Raw genomic sequence first — 16,708 nt, 5'->3', positions numbered from 1 at the left:
GAGAGGAGAGAGAGGATGAAGAGGATGGAGAGGATGGAGAGGTCAGGAGAAACTCAGACAACATAAACTCTGGTCTCCATGGAAACGCCCAGATCCAGCTGTGGTTCAAACATCAGGAGCAGGTCGGCTCCAGATCCTCTGAGGGTTTTTAATGTTCGGGAAACTTTCTGTCTCTGAAAGATCTCACCTAACCTGAAGCCGAACACATCCAGCTTTACCCAAATCTAAAGCTTACAGCCTGTGGGAGCAGCGCCTCATTTGAAAGCTAAGGAATACAAAACTGATCCAAACCCGGTCCTCAAACAAGATCAAATATAAAGTTCAAGAAAACACGAGTAAATCCTGAGTCTGAAAGAAACGAAGCAGAGACTGACCTGAGCGAGCAGCAGCCGAGAGTGAGCGAGGAGAGACCGGAGCAAACAGGAAGCTCTCTGTGTCCAACCCCCGGCCCGCGGCCCTCTGAGGGACGAGAGTGAGCGAGGAGAGACCGGAGCCACGGACAGGCAAACAGGAAGCTCTGTGTCCAACCCCCGGCCCGCGGCCCTCTGAGGGACGAGAGTGAGCGAGGAGAGACCGGAGCCTCGGAGCAGCAAACAGGAAGCTCTGTGTGTCCAACCCCCGGCCCGCGGCCCTCTGAGGGACGAGCTGCAGCCGAGAGTGAGCGAGGAGAGACCGGAGCCACGGACAGGCAAACAGGAAGCTCTGTGTCCTCAACCCCCGGCCCGCGGCCCTCTGAGGGACGAGAGTGAGCGAGGAGAGACCGGAGCAGCAAACAGGAAGCTCTCTGTCCTCAACCTGCGGCCCGCGGCCCTCTGAGGGCCGGGACGAGCTGCAGGCCGGGCCCGGCTCTTCACAGTGTCAGAGCTCACTTTACTCATTATCCTAAAGTTAAGGTACTTAAGTACATGAAGTAACTGTACTTTTTAAAGGATATTTTCATGCAGTACTTTATACCTGAGTAATATTTAAATGATCTGTTTCCCACTGGAGTAAATAAATACTTAAGGTCCACCCACACTACACGAGTCGTGTAGTGCGGGGGGTAGAAAGACTCGACTAGACTCCAGGCGTCATGTGTAGCCACGGGGCTCGGCTATAGGCTCGGCTAACCAAAAACAAACACTTAAAACATAGCTAACGTAAATGGGGAATTTAAAACAATAGAAAATATTCACAAAACTAACAAAGTAAATGTTAAAAAATCAACTCAAACAAAGAAAAACGTTAATAGAAAACAAACGCAAACAAAACCCCCATAAACCAGCGAAGGTGCTGTAAGTGCTTTGAGGAACAGGAGTATTTGTCAGGCAAATTTGGAGCTTAAATTGAGCAGCGTGGACATAGCTTAGGCACAGAAGGAGCACAAACAGGGGGGCTCAGGGCACCCCCGAGGAGCAGCATCAGCCCAACAAACTCCACCACCCCCACCCCCCCAGGAAAACACGGCCGCGCCTCCTTTTTTCACTTCTCTGTTAAACCAGCGGCACAAACGACTCATGTCACGGCCTCAGCCCCACACACGAAACACACGACTTTATATCACCAAAAGTTCACCACAAACACCTTTTCAGCTACATTTACACCACGAACAGAGTTTAGCGGCTCTTACTGAGTTTGGAGACGAACTGTTTAGCTTCACCTCGCTGCTAACACCGGCTAGCCTCTCCGCTAACGGCGGTTAGCCTCCCGCTCTCTCCTCCGTCTCCTCCTCCGTCTCCTCCATCCTGAGGTCGACGTCCGTCTCCTTTTCTTATTAAATCCACTGAAATACGTCCCGCTTCTTCCTGTCGCCGACTTTTATCTCCATGTGACAGAACTATAGCCCAGTTGAAGCTTGGTAGTAGCAGTAAGCTAGCGCTGCGGTGTTGTTGGTAGTAGCAGTAAGCTAGCGCTGCGGTGTTGTTGGTAGTAGCAGTAAGCTAGCGCTGCGGTGTTGTGACATTGTTGACACCGTTGACCAATCGGGACACACACGTTATCCCGCGTTCACAAACACAGGCCTGTCTTTGTGGATTCACTGCAAAAAGTAATTACCTAGATCTACATCTCAGTTTGAGCACAATAATCCACATTTAGTTGTTCTGACTGGTTAAGAAGTTGTTGGGCATTTGTCCTGGATTATTTCACTTGTTCTGAGATGTTTCTGACTCGTTTCGATACGTTTCGTCCTTATTTCAGGTCATTTTCTTTGCCAATGGGGAAAGAAAATTGGTCTCATCTCATTGGCAAATTTACTTTCTTATTTCAAGTGAGGTTTACCCTAGAACTGGTGTGAAATGTCCTCAAACAAGCAAAGTAAACTCGGTCCGATCAGGAAAAGTGTCTAAATGAGTGAAAACCGCTCAAAACAAGAAACATTTCCTCAATTCAAGTCATTTAAGACAATGCTTGATATTCACTTTTTGTGGATTCTGAGTAAACAGATTTTGTATTTACTTAGTTTCAAAATGATTGATTTGCTTTTGTGTCATTTTCTTTGAGTTACGATTTCCACATGAAACATGAATCAGTGACTGACGGTACTCGAGTAAAGGGAAAAGTAAAGTAAAGTCTGTTCACAAACTTTAAAAAAGGTCAAATGATTTTAACGCTCCTCTTACTGAGCCCTCACCCTGTAGGAGCAGTGTAATGACAGCCCGCAGACAGCAGGGGGCGGTGTGCGCTTCGGTTTGGCTGAAGTCCGAAATGCAGCTGAAAGAAGAAGAAGCTGTCAACACTTCCGGGAGGCTCGCGCTGAGCGGCCACAGATGCGCGTGTGGGTGAGTTTTATTTGTTTTCTGTCCAGAGGCCGACAGCGCGAGGAGGGGGGAGGGTCTGGGACAGGAGGAGAGGGGGGCGGGGGGAGAGGGAGAGGAGAGCGCCGGGGGTGAGGCTCCTCGGGCCGGGGAAAGGAGAGGGAGAGAGTCGGTGTGAGGCTGGAGCTCAGAGACACTTCCACCCGCGGATCAACACTATGAGGTCCAGGCGTTTCACCCACACACACAAACAGACACTAAAGCCCAGGCGTTTCACCCACACACATAAACAGACACTAAAGCTTAAAGCCCAGGCGTTTCACCCACACACATAAACAGACACTAAAGCCCAGGCGTTTCACCCACACACATAAACACACACTAAAGCCCAGGCGTTTCACCCACACACATAAACAGACACTAAAGCTTAAAGCCCAGGCGTTTCACCCACACACATAAACAGACACCAAAGCCCAGGCGTTTCACGCACACACATAAACACACACTAAAGCCCAGGCGTTTCACCCACACACATAAACACACACTAAAGCCCAGGCGTTTCACCCACACACATAAACAGACACTAAAGCTTAAAGCCCAGGCGTTTCACCCACACACATAAACACACACTAAAGCCCAGGCGTTTCACCCACACACATAAACACACACTAAAGCCCAGGCGTTTCACCCACACACATAAACAGACACTAAAGCCCAGGCGTTTCACCCACACACATAAACAGACACTAAAGCTCAGGCGTTTCACCCACACACATAAACACACACTAAAGCTTAAAGCCCAGGCGTTTCACCCACACACATAAACAGACACTAAGGTCCAGGCGTTTCACCCACACACATAAACAGACACTAAAGCTCAGGCGTTTCACCCACACACATAAACAGACACTGAAGCCCAGGCGTTTCATCCACACACATAAACAGACACTAAAGCTTAAAGCCCAGGCGTTTCACCCACACACATAAACAGACACTAAAGCTCAGGCGTTTCACCCACACACATAAACAGACACTAAAGCCCAGGCGTTTCACCCACACACATAAACACACACTAAAGCTCAGGCGTTTCACCCACACACATAAACAGACACTAAAGCCCAGGCGTTTCATCCACACACATAAACAGACAGTAAAGCCCAGGCGTTTCACCCACACACATAAACAGACACTAAAGCTCAGGCGTTTCACCCACACACATAAACAGACACTAAAGCCCAGGCGTTTCACCCACACACATAAACACACACTTAAGCCCAGGCGTTTCACCCACACACATAAACACACACTAAAGCCCAGGCGTTTCACCCACACACATAAACAGACACTAAAGCCCAGGCGTTTCATCCACACACATAAACACACACTAAAGCCCAGGCGTTTCACCCACACACATAAACACACACTAAAGCCCAGGCGTTTCACCCACACACATAAACAGACACTAAAGCTTAAAGCCCAGGCGTTTCACCCACACACATAAACAGACACTAAAGCTTAAAGCCCAGGCGTTTCACCCACACACATAAACAGACACTAAAGCTCAGGCGTTTCACCCACACACATAAACAGACACTAAAGCTCAGGCGTTTCACCCACACACATAAACAGACAGTAAAGCTCAGTCGTTTCATCCACACACATAAACAGACAGTAAAGCTCAGTCGTTTCATCCACACACATAAACAGACACTAAAGCTCAGGCGTTTCACCCACACACATAAACAGACACTAAAGCTCAGTCGTTTCATCCACACACATAAACAGACAGTAAAGTCCAGGCGTTTCACCCACACACATAAACAGACACTAAAGCTCAGGCGTTTCATCCACACACATAAACAGACACTAAAGCTTAAAGCTCAGGCGTTTCATCCACACACATAAACACACACTAAAGCTCAGGCGTTTCAGCCACACACATAAACAGACACTAAAGCCCAGGCGTTTCACCCACACACATAAACAGACACTAAAGCCCAGGCGTTTCACCCACACACATAAACAGACACTAAAGCTTAAAGCCCAGGCGCCTGACACGTAAACACTGCTAACATCTTCGTCCCGGCGGAGAAACTCGCTCTTTTCCGTGATTTTCCGAATATTCTGGACTTAAAACCTCTTAACCCCGGCTTTAACTGAGTGCATTTTCTCCCGTTCGGCTTTACCCCAATATAAAAGCTTCTGGACTGGAGTTCACATTCTGTGGCCTTTGTCACGTTTTAGTCGCCTTTTGTTGTTGCGTTTTCATCTTTTGTCTCTTTTTCTATTTCAATCACACGTCGTCAGGAGGAAACTGAAGCCAAAGAAGATGAAGAACAAAGTGACGAGCAGCGCCACAGGTGACACTTCACTAGTCCAGGATTATTACTACATCACTGCAGTATTATTACTACATCACTGCAGTGTTATTAGAAGAAGATCTTTATTTATATAGCGCCTTTCACAGACATATAGTCACAAAGCGCTTTACATGAGACAGTTGTACATTCACTCCACACTCGGTGATGGAAAGCTACGTTTGTAGCTTCAGTTTCCCCTGGGGGAGACTGTCAGAGGCGCTTTCGCGACTACACACGTCTGCGCCAACGGACCCTCTGACATCACCATACATTCACTCACACACATCATTCATCCTGGCCTATTGTGCATGTTTTTAGTGGTAGGGGAAACCGGAGTACCCGGAGGAAACCTACGCAGATACGGGGAGAACATGCAAACTCCACACAGAAAGGCCCGTCAGGTGGGAATCGAACCCTGGACCTTCTAGCTGTGAAGAGAGAGCACTAACCGCTGTGCCACCGTGCCGTGCTACGACATCACTGCAGTGTTATTACTGCTACGGGCTGGATATCGTTGCATTGTTCACAATACTAACATTTTGTCGTCTAGAACCAGAAAACAAAACCATAATGTTAGAATCTGCACATTTTCAGCATCAGCTTCATCTCCAATGTCAGGAATTAAAAAAATGAGCAAAGATTACAGAAAAAAATTGGGAAAATGCGAACAAAACATTTTTTGGTTGGTGAAAATGTGGCAATTATTGGGTGAAAATGTTTTTAGAATGAAATGAATAAATGGGGGAGGAAAAACATCCTTTATTTGAGCTGAAACAAAGTCCCTTTAACCCATAACCCGTAACCCTGTCCCTGGACCAACAGCATCAAAGCTGGATCTAAAGAGAGACGGACTAACCCGCTCTAACCATGACTCCTGCTGCTGCGACGTGTCATAACTCATGTCATAACTCGTGTGGCGTGTGTTTGCCGTGTTTCTGCCGTGTGTCTGCTGCAGTGAGCCTCAGGAACAGGTCCTGGTCGTGGCAGCTTTATCTGGACCAAGAAAACGCTGCAGCTGCTCCTCAGGAAATCTTCTCTCAGGTCTGAACCCGCCCCCAGAGTCACCTCCTCCACAAACATCTGCTTCTGTAGCTCCAGGAAGCAGCTGCAGATGTGTTGAACATGTTTGAATGATAACATCTCTGTGCTGCAGTACCAGTGTGGCTCCAGCAGGAGGAGCTGTGGGTTCAGGGCCGGGATGAAGCTGGAGGGAGTGGATCCTCTGCACCCGTCCATGTTCTGCGTGCTCTCCGTCTCTGAGGTAACGCCCCCCGAGCCCCGGGCGTGCCTGAACCGCTCAGTGATTGGTGCGTTTGAACGTCTCTCGCAGGTGATTGGCTGTCGGCTGCGGCTGCACATCGACGGTTTCTCCGAGAGCTATGACTTCTGGGTAAACGCCGACTCTCCCGAAATCAGACCGACCGGATTCTGCTGCCAGAGCGGGATCAGACTCCACCCCCCGACAGGTACTGACTCCACCCCCCCGAGAGGTACTGACTCCACCCCCCGATGCCGTGCCTCTCTCTTATTGGCTGCCTCTCCTTCAGGTGAGCGGGAGGAGGCCTTTGATTGGACGGAGTACCTGCAGAGGGGCGGGGCGGAGGCGGCTCCTGCGTCGCTCTTCAGGACGAGCACCGTGAGTCGTTTCTACTGCAACGTTTTAGAAAGAGAGCGCCCCCTGTGGTTTAAAGTGTTACATGTGTCCTGTAGTGTGTTTGTGTGTAGTTCTAAGTGACTTCCTGGTTTGTGTTTGTAGTTCTAAGTGACTTCCTGGTTTGTGTTTGTAGTTCTAAGATACTTCCTGGTTTGTGTTTGTAGTTCTAAGATACTTCCTGGTTTGTGTCTGTCGTTCTAAGTGACTTCCTGGTTTGTGTTTGTCGTTCTCAGTGACTTCCTGGTTTGTGTTTGTAGTTCTAAGATACTTCCTGGTGTGTGTTTGTAGTTCTAAGTGACTTCCTGGTTTGTGTTTGTAGTTCTCAGTTACTTCCTGGTGTGTGTTTGTAGTTCTAAGTGACTTCCTGGTGTGTGTTTGTAGTTCTAAGTGACTTCCTGGTTTTTGTTTGTAGTTTTAAGTGACTTCCTGGTGTGTGTTTGTAGTTCTAAGTGACTTCCTGGTTTGTGTTTGTAGTTCTAAGTGACTTCCTGGTGTGTGTTTGTAGTTCTAAGTGACTTCCTGGTTTGTGTTTGTCGTTCTAAGTGACTTCCTGGTGTGTGTTTGTAGTTCTAAGTGACTTCCTGGTATGTGTTTGTAGTTCTCAGTGACTTCCTGGTTTGTGTTTGTAGTTCTAAGTGACTTCCTGGTGTGTGTTTGTAGTTCTAAGTGACTTCCTGGTTTGTGTTTGTAGTTCTAAGTGACTTCCTGGTTTGTGTTTGTCGTTCTAAGTGACTTCCTGGTGTGTGTTTGTAGTTCTAAGTGACTTCCTGGTTTGTGTTTGTAGTTCTAAGTGACTTCCTGGTTTGTGTTTGTAGTTCTAAGTGACTTCCTGGTTTGTGTTTGTCGTTCTAAGTGACTTCCTGGTGTGTGTTTGTAGTTCTAAGTGACTTCCTGGTATGTGTTTGTAGTTCTCAGTGACTTCTTGGTTTGTGTTTGTAGTTCTAAGTGACTTCCTGGTGTGTGTTTGTAGTTCTAAGTGACTTCCTGTTTTTTTTTTGTAGTTTTAAGTGACTTCCTGGTGTGTGTTTGTAGTTCTAAGTGACTTCCTGGTGTGTGTTTGTAGTTCTAAGTGACTTCCTGGTGTGTGTTTGTAGTTCTAAGATACTTCCTGGTTTGTGTTTGTAGTTCTAAGTGACTTCCTGGTTTTTGTTTGTAGTTCTAAGTGACTTCCTGGTGTGTGTTTGTAGTTTTAAGTTACTTCCTGGTTTGTGTTTGTCGTTCTCAGTGACTTCCTGGTGTGTGTTTGTAGTTCTAAGTTACTTCCTGGTTTGTGTTTGTCGTTCTCAGTGACTTCCTGGTGTGTGTTTGTAGTTCTATGTGACTTCCTGGTTTGTGTTTGTAGTTCTAAGTGACTTCCTGGTATGTGTTTGTAGTTCTAAGTGACTTCCTGGTTTGTGTTTGTCGTTCTAAGTGACTTCCTGGTATGTGTCCTGTAGAGCGCCTCCTGTGGGTTAAAGTGTGACTTCTGTCCTGTAGAGCGCCCCCTGTGGGTTAAAGTGTGACTCCTCTCCTGTAGAGCGCCCCCTGTGGGTTAAAGTGTGACTTCTGTCCTGTAGAGCGCCCCCTGTGGGTTAAAGTGTTACTTCTGTCCTGTAGAGCGCCTCCTGTGGGTTAAAGTGTTACTTCTGTCCTGTAGAGCGCCTCCTGTGGTTTAAAGTGTTACTTCTGTCCTGTAGAGCGCCCCCTGTGGTTTAAAGTGTTACTTCTGTCCTGTAGAGCGCCTCCTGTGGTTTAAAGTGTTACTTCTGTCCTGTAGAGCGCCCCCTGTGGGTTAAAGTGTTACTTCTGTCCTGTAGAGCGCCTCCTGTGGGTTAAAGTGTGACTTCTGTCCTGTAGAGCGCCCCCTGTGGGTTAAAGTGTTACTTCTGTCCTGTAGAGCGCCCCCTGTGGGTTAAAGTGTTACTTCTGTCCTGTAGAGCGCCCCCTGTGGGTTAAAGTGTTACTTCTGTCCTGTAGAGCGCCTCCTGTGGGTTAAAGTGTTACTTCTGTCCTGTAGAGCGCCCCCTGTGGTTTAAAGTGTTACTTCTGTCCTGTAGAGCGCCTCCTGTGGGTTAAAGTGTTACTTCTGTCCTGTAGAGCGCCCCCTGTGGTTTAAAGTGTTACTTCTGTCCTGTAGAGCGCCCCCTGTGGTTTAAAGTGTTACTTCTGTCCTGTAGAGCGCCTCCTGTGGGTTAAAGTGTTACTTCTGTCCTGTAGAGCGCCTCCTGTGGGTTAAAGTGTTACTCCTCTCCTGTAGAGCGCCCCCTGTGGGTTAAAGTGTTACTTCTGTCCTGTAGAGCGCCCCCTGTGGGTTAAAGTGTTACTTCTGTCCTGTAGAGCGCCCCCTGTGGGTTAAAGTGTTACTTCTGTCCTGTAGAGCGCCCCCTGTGGGTTAAAGTGTTACTTCTGTCCTGTAGAGCGCCTCCTGTGGGTTAAAGTGTTACTTCTGTCCTGTAGAGCGCCCCCTGTGGGTTAAAGTGTTACTTCTGTCCTGTAGAGCGCCCCCTGTGGGTTAAAGTGTTACTTCTGTCCTGTAGAGCGCCCCCTGTGGGTTAAAGTGTTACTTCTGTCCTGTAGAGCGCCCCCTGTGGGTTAAAGTGTTACTTCTGTCCTGTAGAGCGCCCCCTGTGGGTTAAAGTGTGACTTCTGTCCTGTAGAGCGCCCCCTGTGGGTTAAAGTGTTACTTCTGTCCTGTAGAGCGCCCCCTGTGGGTTAAAGTGTTACTCCTCTCCTGTAGAGCGCCCCCTGTGGGTTAAAGTGTTACTTCTGTCCTGTAGAGCGCCCCCTGTGGGTTAAAGTGTTACTTCTGTCCTGTAGAGCGCCTCCTGTGGGTTAAAGTGTTACTTCTGTCCTGTAGAGCGCCCCCTGTGGGTTAAAGTGTTACTCCTCTCCTGTAGAGCGCCTCCTGTGGGTTAAAGTGTTACTTCTGTCCTGTAGAGCGCCCCCTGTGGGTTAAAGTGTTACTTCTGTCCTGTAGAGCGCCCCCTGTGGTTTAAAGTGTTACTTCTGTCCTGTAGAGCGCCCCCTGTGGGTTAAAGTGTGACTTCTGTCCTGTAGAGCGCCCCCTGTGGGTTAAAGTGTTACTTCTGTCCTGTAGAGCGCCCCCTGTGGGTTAAAGTGTTACTTCTGTCCTGTAGAGCGCCCCCTGTGGGTTAAAGTGTTACTTCTCTCCTGTAGAGCGCCTCCTGTGGGTTAAAGTGTTACTCCTCTCCTGTAGAGCGCCCCCTGTGGGTTAAAGTGTGACTTCTGTCCTGTAGAGCGCCCCCTGTGGGTTAAAGTGTTACTTCTGTCCTGTAGAGCGCCTCCTGTGGGTTAAAGTGTTACTCCTCTCCTGTAGAGCGCCTCCTGTGGGTTAAAGTGTGACTTCTGTCCTGTAGAGCGCCTCCTGTGGGTTAAAGTGTTACTCCTCTCCTGTAGAGCGCCTCCTGTGGGTTAAAGTGTTACTTCTGTCCTGTAGAGCGCCCCCTGTGGGTTAAAGTGTGACTTCTGTCCTGTAGAGCGCCTCCTGTGGGTTAAAGTGTTACTCCTCTCCTGTAGAGCGCCTCCTGTGGGTTAAAGTGTGACTTCTGTCCTGTAGAGCGCCCCCTGTGGGTTAAAGTGTTACTTCTGTCCTGTAGAGCGCCCCCTGTGGGTTAAAGTGTTACTCCTCTCCTGTAGAGCGCCTCCTGTGGGTTAAAGTGTTACTTCTCTCCTGTAGAGCGCCTCCTGTGGGTTAAAGTGTTACTTCTGTCCTGTAGAGCGCCTCCTGTGGGTTAAAGTGTTACTTCTCTCCTGTAGAGCGCCTCCTGTGGGTTAAAGTGTTACTTCTGTCCTGTAGAGCGCCTCCTGTGGGTTAAAGTGTTACTCCTCTCCTGTAGAGCGCCTCCTGTGGGTTAAAGTGTTACATGTGTCCTGTAGAGCGCCCCCTGTGGTTTAAAGTGTTACTCCTCTCCTGTAGAGCGCCTCCTGTGGGTTAAAGTGTTACTTCTGTCCTGTAGAGCGCCTCCTGTGGGTTAAAGTGTTACTTCTCTCCTGTAGAGCGCCCCCTGTGGGTTAAAGTGTTACTCCTCTCCTGTAGAGCGCCTCCTGTGGGTTAAAGTGTTACTTCTGTCCTGTAGAGCGCCCCCTGTGGGTTAAAGTGTTACTTCTGTCCTGTAGAGCGCCCCCTGTGGGTTAAAGTGTTACTTCTGTCCTGTAGAGCGCCCCCTGTGGGTTAAAGTGTTACTTCTGTCCTGTAGAGCGCCCCCTGTGGGTTAAAGTGTGACTTCTGTCCTGTAGAGCGCCCCCTGTGGGTTAAAGTGTGACTTCTGTCCTGTAGAGCGCCCCCTGTGGGTTAAAGTGTGACTTCTGTCCTGTAGAGCGCCCCCTGTGGGTTAAAGTGTTACTTCTGTCCTGTAGAGCGCCTCCTGTGGGTTAAAGTGTGACTTCTGTCCTGTAGAGCGCCCCCTGTGGGTTAAAGTGTGACTTCTGTCCTGTAGAGCGCCCCCTGTGGGTTAAAGTGTGACTTCTGTCCTGTAGAGCGCCCCCTGTGGGTTAAAGTGTTACTTCTGTCCTGTAGAGCGCCCCCTGTGGGTTAAAGTGTTACTTCTGTCCTGTAGAGCGCCCCCTGTGGGTTAAAGTGTTACTTCTGTCCTGTAGAGCGCCCCCTGTGGGTTAAAGTGTTACTTCTGTCCTGTAGAGCGCCTCCTGTGGGTTAAAGTGTTACTTCTGTCCTGTAGAGCGCCTCCTGTGGGTTAAAGTGTTACTTCTGTCCTGTAGAGCGCCTCCTGTGGGTTAAAGTGTTACTCCTCTCCTGTAGAGCGCCCCCTGTGGGTTAAAGTGTTACTTCTGTCCTGTAGAGCGCTCCCTGTGGGTTAAAGTGTTACATGTGTGTCCTGTAGAGCGCCTCCTGTGGGTTAAAGTGTTACTTCTGTCCTGTAGAGCGCCTCCTGTGGGTTAAAGTGTTACTCCTCTCCTGTAGAGCGCCCCCTGTGGGTTAAAGTGTTACTTCTGTCCTGTAGAGCGCTCCCTGTGGGTTAAAGTGTTACATGTGTGTCCTGTAGAGCGCCTCCTGTGGGTTAAAGTGTTACTTCTGTCCTGTAGAGCGCCCCCTGTGGGTTAAAGTGTTACTTCTGTCCTGTAGAGCGCCCCCTGTGGGTTAAAGTGTTACTTCTGTCCTGTAGAGCGCCTCCTGTGGTTTAAAGTGTTACTTCTGTCTTGTAGAGCGCCTCCTGTGGGTTAAAGTGTTACTTCTGTCCTGTAGAGCGCCCCCTGTGGTTTAAAGTGTTACTTCTGTCCTGTAGAGCGCCCCCTGTGGGTTAAAGTGTTACTTCTGTCCTGTAGAGCGCCCCCTGTGGGTTAAAGTGTGACTTCTGTCCTGTAGAGCGCCCCCTGTGGGTTAAAGTGTGACTTCTGTCCTGTAGAGCGCCCCCTGTGGGTTAAAGTGTTACTTCTGTCCTGTAGAGCGCCCCCTGTGGGTTAAAGTGTGACTTCTGTCCTGTAGAGCGCCCCCTGTGGGTTAAAGTGTTACTTCTGTCCTGTAGAGCGCCCCCTGTGGGTTAAAGTGTGACTTCTGTCCTGTAGAGCGCCCCCTGTGGGTTAAAGTGTGACTTCTGTCCTGTAGAGCGCCCCCTGTGGGTTAAAGTGTTACTTCTGTCCTGTAGAGCGCCCCCTGTGGGTTAAAGTGTTACTTCTGTCTTGTAGAGCGCCTCCTGTGGGTTAAAGTGTTACATGTGTGTCCTGTAGAGCGCCTCCTGTGGGTTAAAGTGTTACTTCTGTCTTGTAGAGCGCCCCCTGTGGGTTAAAGTGTTACTCCTCTCCTGTAGAGCGCCCCCTGTGGGTTAAAGTGTTACATGTGTGTCCTGTAGAGCGCCTCCTGTGGGTTAAAGTGTTACATGTGTGTCCTGTAGAGCGCCTCCTGTGGGTTAAAGTGTTACTTCTGTCTTGTAGAGCGCCTCCTGTGGGTTAAAGTGTTACATGTGTGTCCTGTAGAGCGCCCCCTGTGGGTTAAAGTGTTACTTCTGTCTTGTAGAGCGCCCCCTGTGGGTTAAAGTGTTACATGTGTGTCCTGTAGAGCGCCTCCTGTGGGTTAAAGTGTTACATGTGTGTCCTGTAGAGCGCCTCCTGTGGGTTAAAGTGTTACATGTGTCCTGTAGAGCGCCCCCTGTGGGTTAAAGTGTGACTTCTGTCCTGTAGAGCGCCCCCTGTGGGTTAAAGTGTTACTTCTGTCCTGTAGAGCGCCCCCTGTGGGTTAAAGTGTGACTTCTGTCCTGTAGAGCGCCCCCTGTGGGTTAAAGTGTTACTTCTGTCCTGTAGAGCGCCCCCTGTGGGTTAAAGTGTTACTTCTGTCCTGTAGAGCGCCCCCTGTGGGTTAAAGTGTTACTTCTGTCCTGTAGAGCGCCTCCTGTGGGTTAAAGTGTTACTTCTGTCCTGTAGAGCGCCTCCTGTGGGTTAAAGTGTTACTCCTCTCCTGTAGAGCGCCCCCTGTGGGTTAAAGTGTTACTTCTGTCCTGTAGAGCGCCCCCTGTGGGTTAAAGTGTTACTTCTGTCCTGTAGAGCGCCCCCTGTGGGTTAAAGTGTTACTTCTGTCCTGTAGAGCGCCCCCTGTGGTTTAAAGTGTTACTTCTGTCCTGTAGAGCGCCCCCTGTGGGTTAAAGTGTTACTTCTGTCCTGTAGAGCGCCCCCTGTGGGTTAAAGTGTGACTTCTGTCCTGTAGAGCGCCTCCTGTGGGTTAAAGTGTTACTTCTGTCCTGTAGAGCGCCCCCTGTGGGTTAAAGTGTTACTTCTGTCCTGTAGAGCGCCTCCTGTGGGTTAAAGTGTTACTTCTGTCCTGTAGAGCGCCTCCTGTGGGTTAAAGTGTTACTCCTCTCCTGTAGAGCGCCCCCTGTGGGTTAAAGTGTGACTTCTCTCCTGTAGAGCGCCCCCTGTGGGTTAAAGTGTTACTTCTGTCCTGTAGAGCGCCCCCTGTGGGTTAAAGTGTTACTTCTGTCCTGTAGAGCGCCTCCTGTGGGTTAAAGTGTTACTCCTCTCCTGTAGAGCGCCCCCTGTGGGTTAAAGTGTGACTTCTCTCCTGTAGAGCGCCCCCTGTGGGTTAAAGTGTTACTTCTGTCCTGTAGAGCGCCCCCTGTGGGTTAAAGTGTGACTTCTCTCCTGTAGAGCGCCCCCTGTGGGTTAAAGTGTGACTTCTCTCCTGTAGAGCGCCCCCTGTGGGTTAAAGTGTTACTTCTGTCCTGTAGAGCGCCCCCTGTGGGTTAAAGTGTTACTTCTGTCCTGTAGAGCGCCCCCTGTGGGTTAAAGTGTGACTTCTCTCCTGTAGAGCGCCCCCTGTGGGTTAAAGTGTTACTTCTGTCCTGTAGAGCGCCTCCTGTGGGTTAAAGTGTTACTTCTGTCCTGTAGAGCGCCCCCTGTGGTTTAAAGTGTTACTTCTGTCCTGTAGAGCGCCCCCTGTGGGTTAAAGTGTTACTTCTGTCCTGTAGAGCGCCCCCTGTGGGTTAAAGTGTGACTCCTCTCCTGTAGAGCGCCTCCTGTGGTTTAAAGTGTGACTCCTCTCCTGTAGAGCGCCTCCTGTGGGTTAAAGTGTTACTTCTGTCCTGTAGAGCGCCTCCTGTGGTTTAAAGTGTTACTTCTGTCCTGTAGAGCGCCCCCTGTGGGTTAAAGTGTTACTTCTGTCCTGTAGAGCGCTCCCTGTGGGTTAAAGTGTTACTTCTGTCCTGTAGAGCGCCCCCTGTGGGTTAAAGTGTGACTTCTGTCCTGTAGAGCGCCCCCTGTGGGTTAAAGTGTTACTTCTGTCCTGTAGAGCGCCTCCTGTGGGTTAAAGTGTTACTTCTGTCCTGTAGAGCGCCTCCTGTGGGTTAAAGTGTTACTTCTGTCCTGTAGAGCGCCCCCTGTGGGTTAAAGTGTTACTTCTGTCCTGTAGAGCGCCCCCTGTGGGTTAAAGTGTTACTCCTCTCCTGTAGAGCGCCCCCTGTGGTTTAAAGTGTGACTTCTGTCCTGTAGAGCGCCCCCTGTGGGTTAAAGTGTTACTTCTGTCCTGTAGAGCGCCCCCTGTGGGTTAAAGTGTTACTTCTGTCCTGTAGAGCGCCCCCTGTGGGTTAAAGTGTTACTTCTGTCCTGTAGAGCGCCCCCTGTGGGTTAAAGTGTTACTTCTGTCCTGTAGAGCGCCTCCTGTGGGTTAAAGTGTGACTTCTGTCCTGTAGAGCGCCCCCTGTGGTTTAAAGTGTTACTTCTGTCCTGTAGAGCGCCCCCTGTGGGTTAAAGTGTGACTTCTGTCCTGTAGAGCGCCCCCTGTGGGTTAAAGTGTTACTTCTGTCCTGTAGAGCGCCCCCTGTGGGTTAAAGTGTTACTTCTGTCCTGTAGAGCGCCTCCTGTGGGTTAAAGTGTTACTTCTGTCCTGTAGAGCGCCCCCTGTGGGTTAAAGTGTTACTTCTGTCCTGTAGAGCGCCTCCTGTGGGTTAAAGTGTTACTTCTGTCCTGTAGAGCGCCCCCTGTGGGTTAAAGTGTTACTCCTCTCCTGTAGAGCGCCTCCTGTGGGTTAAAGTGTTACTTCTGTCCTGTAGAGCGCCCCCTGTGGGTTAAAGTGTTACTTCTGTCCTGTAGAGCGCCTCCTGTGGGTTAAAGTGTTACTCCTGTCCTGTAGAGCGCCTCCTGTGGGTTAAAGTGTTACTTCTGTCCTGTAGAGCGCCCCCTGTGGGTTAAAGTGTTACTCCTGTCCTGTAGAGCGCCTCCTGTGGGTTAAAGTGTTACTCCTCTCCTGTAGAGCGCCTCCTGTGGGTTAAAGTGTTACTCCTGTCCTGTAGAGCGCCTCCTGTGGGTTAAAGTGTGACTTCTGTCCTGTAGAGCGCCTCCTGTGGGTTAAAGTGTTACTTCTGTCCTGTAGAGCGCCCCCTGTGGGTTAAAGTGTTACTTCTGTCCTGTAGAGCGCCTCCTGTGGGTTAAAGTGTTACTTCTGTCCTGTAGAGCGCCTCCTGTGGGTTAAAGTGTTACTCCTGTCCTGTAGAGCGCCTCCTGTGGGTTAAAGTGTTACTTCTGTCCTGTAGAGCGCCTCCTGTGGGTTAAAGTGTTACTCCTGTCCTGTAGAGCGCCTCCTGTGGGTTAAAGTGTTACTCCTGTCCTGTAGAGCGCCTCCTGTGGGTTAAAGTGTTACTTCTGTCCTGTAGAGCGCCCCCTGTGGGTTAAAGTGTGACTTCTGTCCTGTAGAGCGCCTCCTGTGGGTTAAAGTGTTACTCCTCTCCTGTAGAGCGCCTCCTGTGGGTTAAAGTGTTACTTCTGTCCTGTAGAGCGCCTCCTGTGGGTTAAAGTGTTACTCCTGTCCTGTAGAGCGCCCCCTGTGGGTTAAAGTGTTACTTCTGTCCTGTAGAGCGCCCCCTGTGGGTTAAAGTGTTACTTCTGTCCTGTAGAGCGCCTCCTGTGGGTTAAAGTGTTACTCCTGTCCTGTAGAGCGCCTCCTGTGGGTTAAAGTGTTACTTCTGTCCTGTAGAGCGCCCCCTGTGGGTTAAAGTGTTACTCCTGTCCTGTAGAGCGCCTCCTGTGGGTTAAAGTGTTACTCCTCTCCTGTAGAGCGCCCCCTGTGGGTTAAAGTGTTACTTCTGTCCTGTAGAGCGCCCCCTGTGGGTTAAAGTGTTACTCCTCTCCTGTAGAGCGCCTCCTGTGGGTTAAAGTGTTACTTCTGTCCTGTAGAGCGCCCCCTGTGGGTTAAAGTGTTACTTCTGTCCTGTAGAGCGCCCCCTGTGGGTTAAAGTGTTACTCCTCTCCTGTAGAGCGCCCCCTGTGGGTTAAAGTGTTACTTCTGTCCTGTAGAGCGCCCCCTGTGGGTTAAAGTGTTACTTCTGTCCTGTAGAGCGCCCCCTGTGGTTTAAAGTGTTACATGTGTGTCCTGTAGAGCGCCCCCTGTGGTTTAAAGTGTGACTTCTGTCCTGTAGAGCGCCCCCTGTGGGTTAAAGTGTTACTCCTGTCCTGTAGAGCGCCTCCTGTGGGTTAAAGTGTTACTCCTCTCCTGTAGAGCGCCCCCTGTGGGTTAAAGTGTT

General features: G+C 49.9%; 1 protein-coding gene across 2 annotated transcripts in view; it reads left to right on the top strand.

Moving 5' to 3' along the window:
- The first annotated feature begins 2,682 nt into the window (after nucleotides 1-2,682).
- LOC306982612 (lethal(3)malignant brain tumor-like protein 4) overlaps nucleotides 2,683-16,708 on the top strand; it is a 31,877-nt gene continuing 17,851 nt past the window's right edge. The window contains exons 1-6 of one of the 2 annotated variants that reach the window (XM_079583081.1): nucleotides 2,683-2,759; nucleotides 5,043-5,095; nucleotides 6,051-6,136; nucleotides 6,249-6,356; nucleotides 6,426-6,561; nucleotides 6,643-6,731. In XM_079583081.1, the coding sequence (XP_079439207.1) occupies nucleotides 2,686-2,759; nucleotides 5,043-5,095; nucleotides 6,051-6,136; nucleotides 6,249-6,356; nucleotides 6,426-6,561; nucleotides 6,643-6,731 (546 nt within the window). In that variant the 5' untranslated portion in view covers nucleotides 2,683-2,685. The remainder of the gene's footprint in view (nucleotides 2,760-5,042; nucleotides 5,096-6,050; nucleotides 6,137-6,248; nucleotides 6,357-6,425; nucleotides 6,562-6,642; nucleotides 6,732-16,708) is intronic. The other variant, XM_079583082.1, reaches the window with a different exon arrangement.

Source organism: Gobius niger (genome assembly GCF_951799975.1).
Source record: "Gobius niger genome assembly, contig: SCAFFOLD_61, whole genome shotgun sequence".
Taxonomy (NCBI): domain Eukaryota; kingdom Metazoa; phylum Chordata; class Actinopteri; order Gobiiformes; family Gobiidae; genus Gobius; species Gobius niger.
This window is presented reverse-complemented; position numbering and strand designations above follow the sequence as displayed.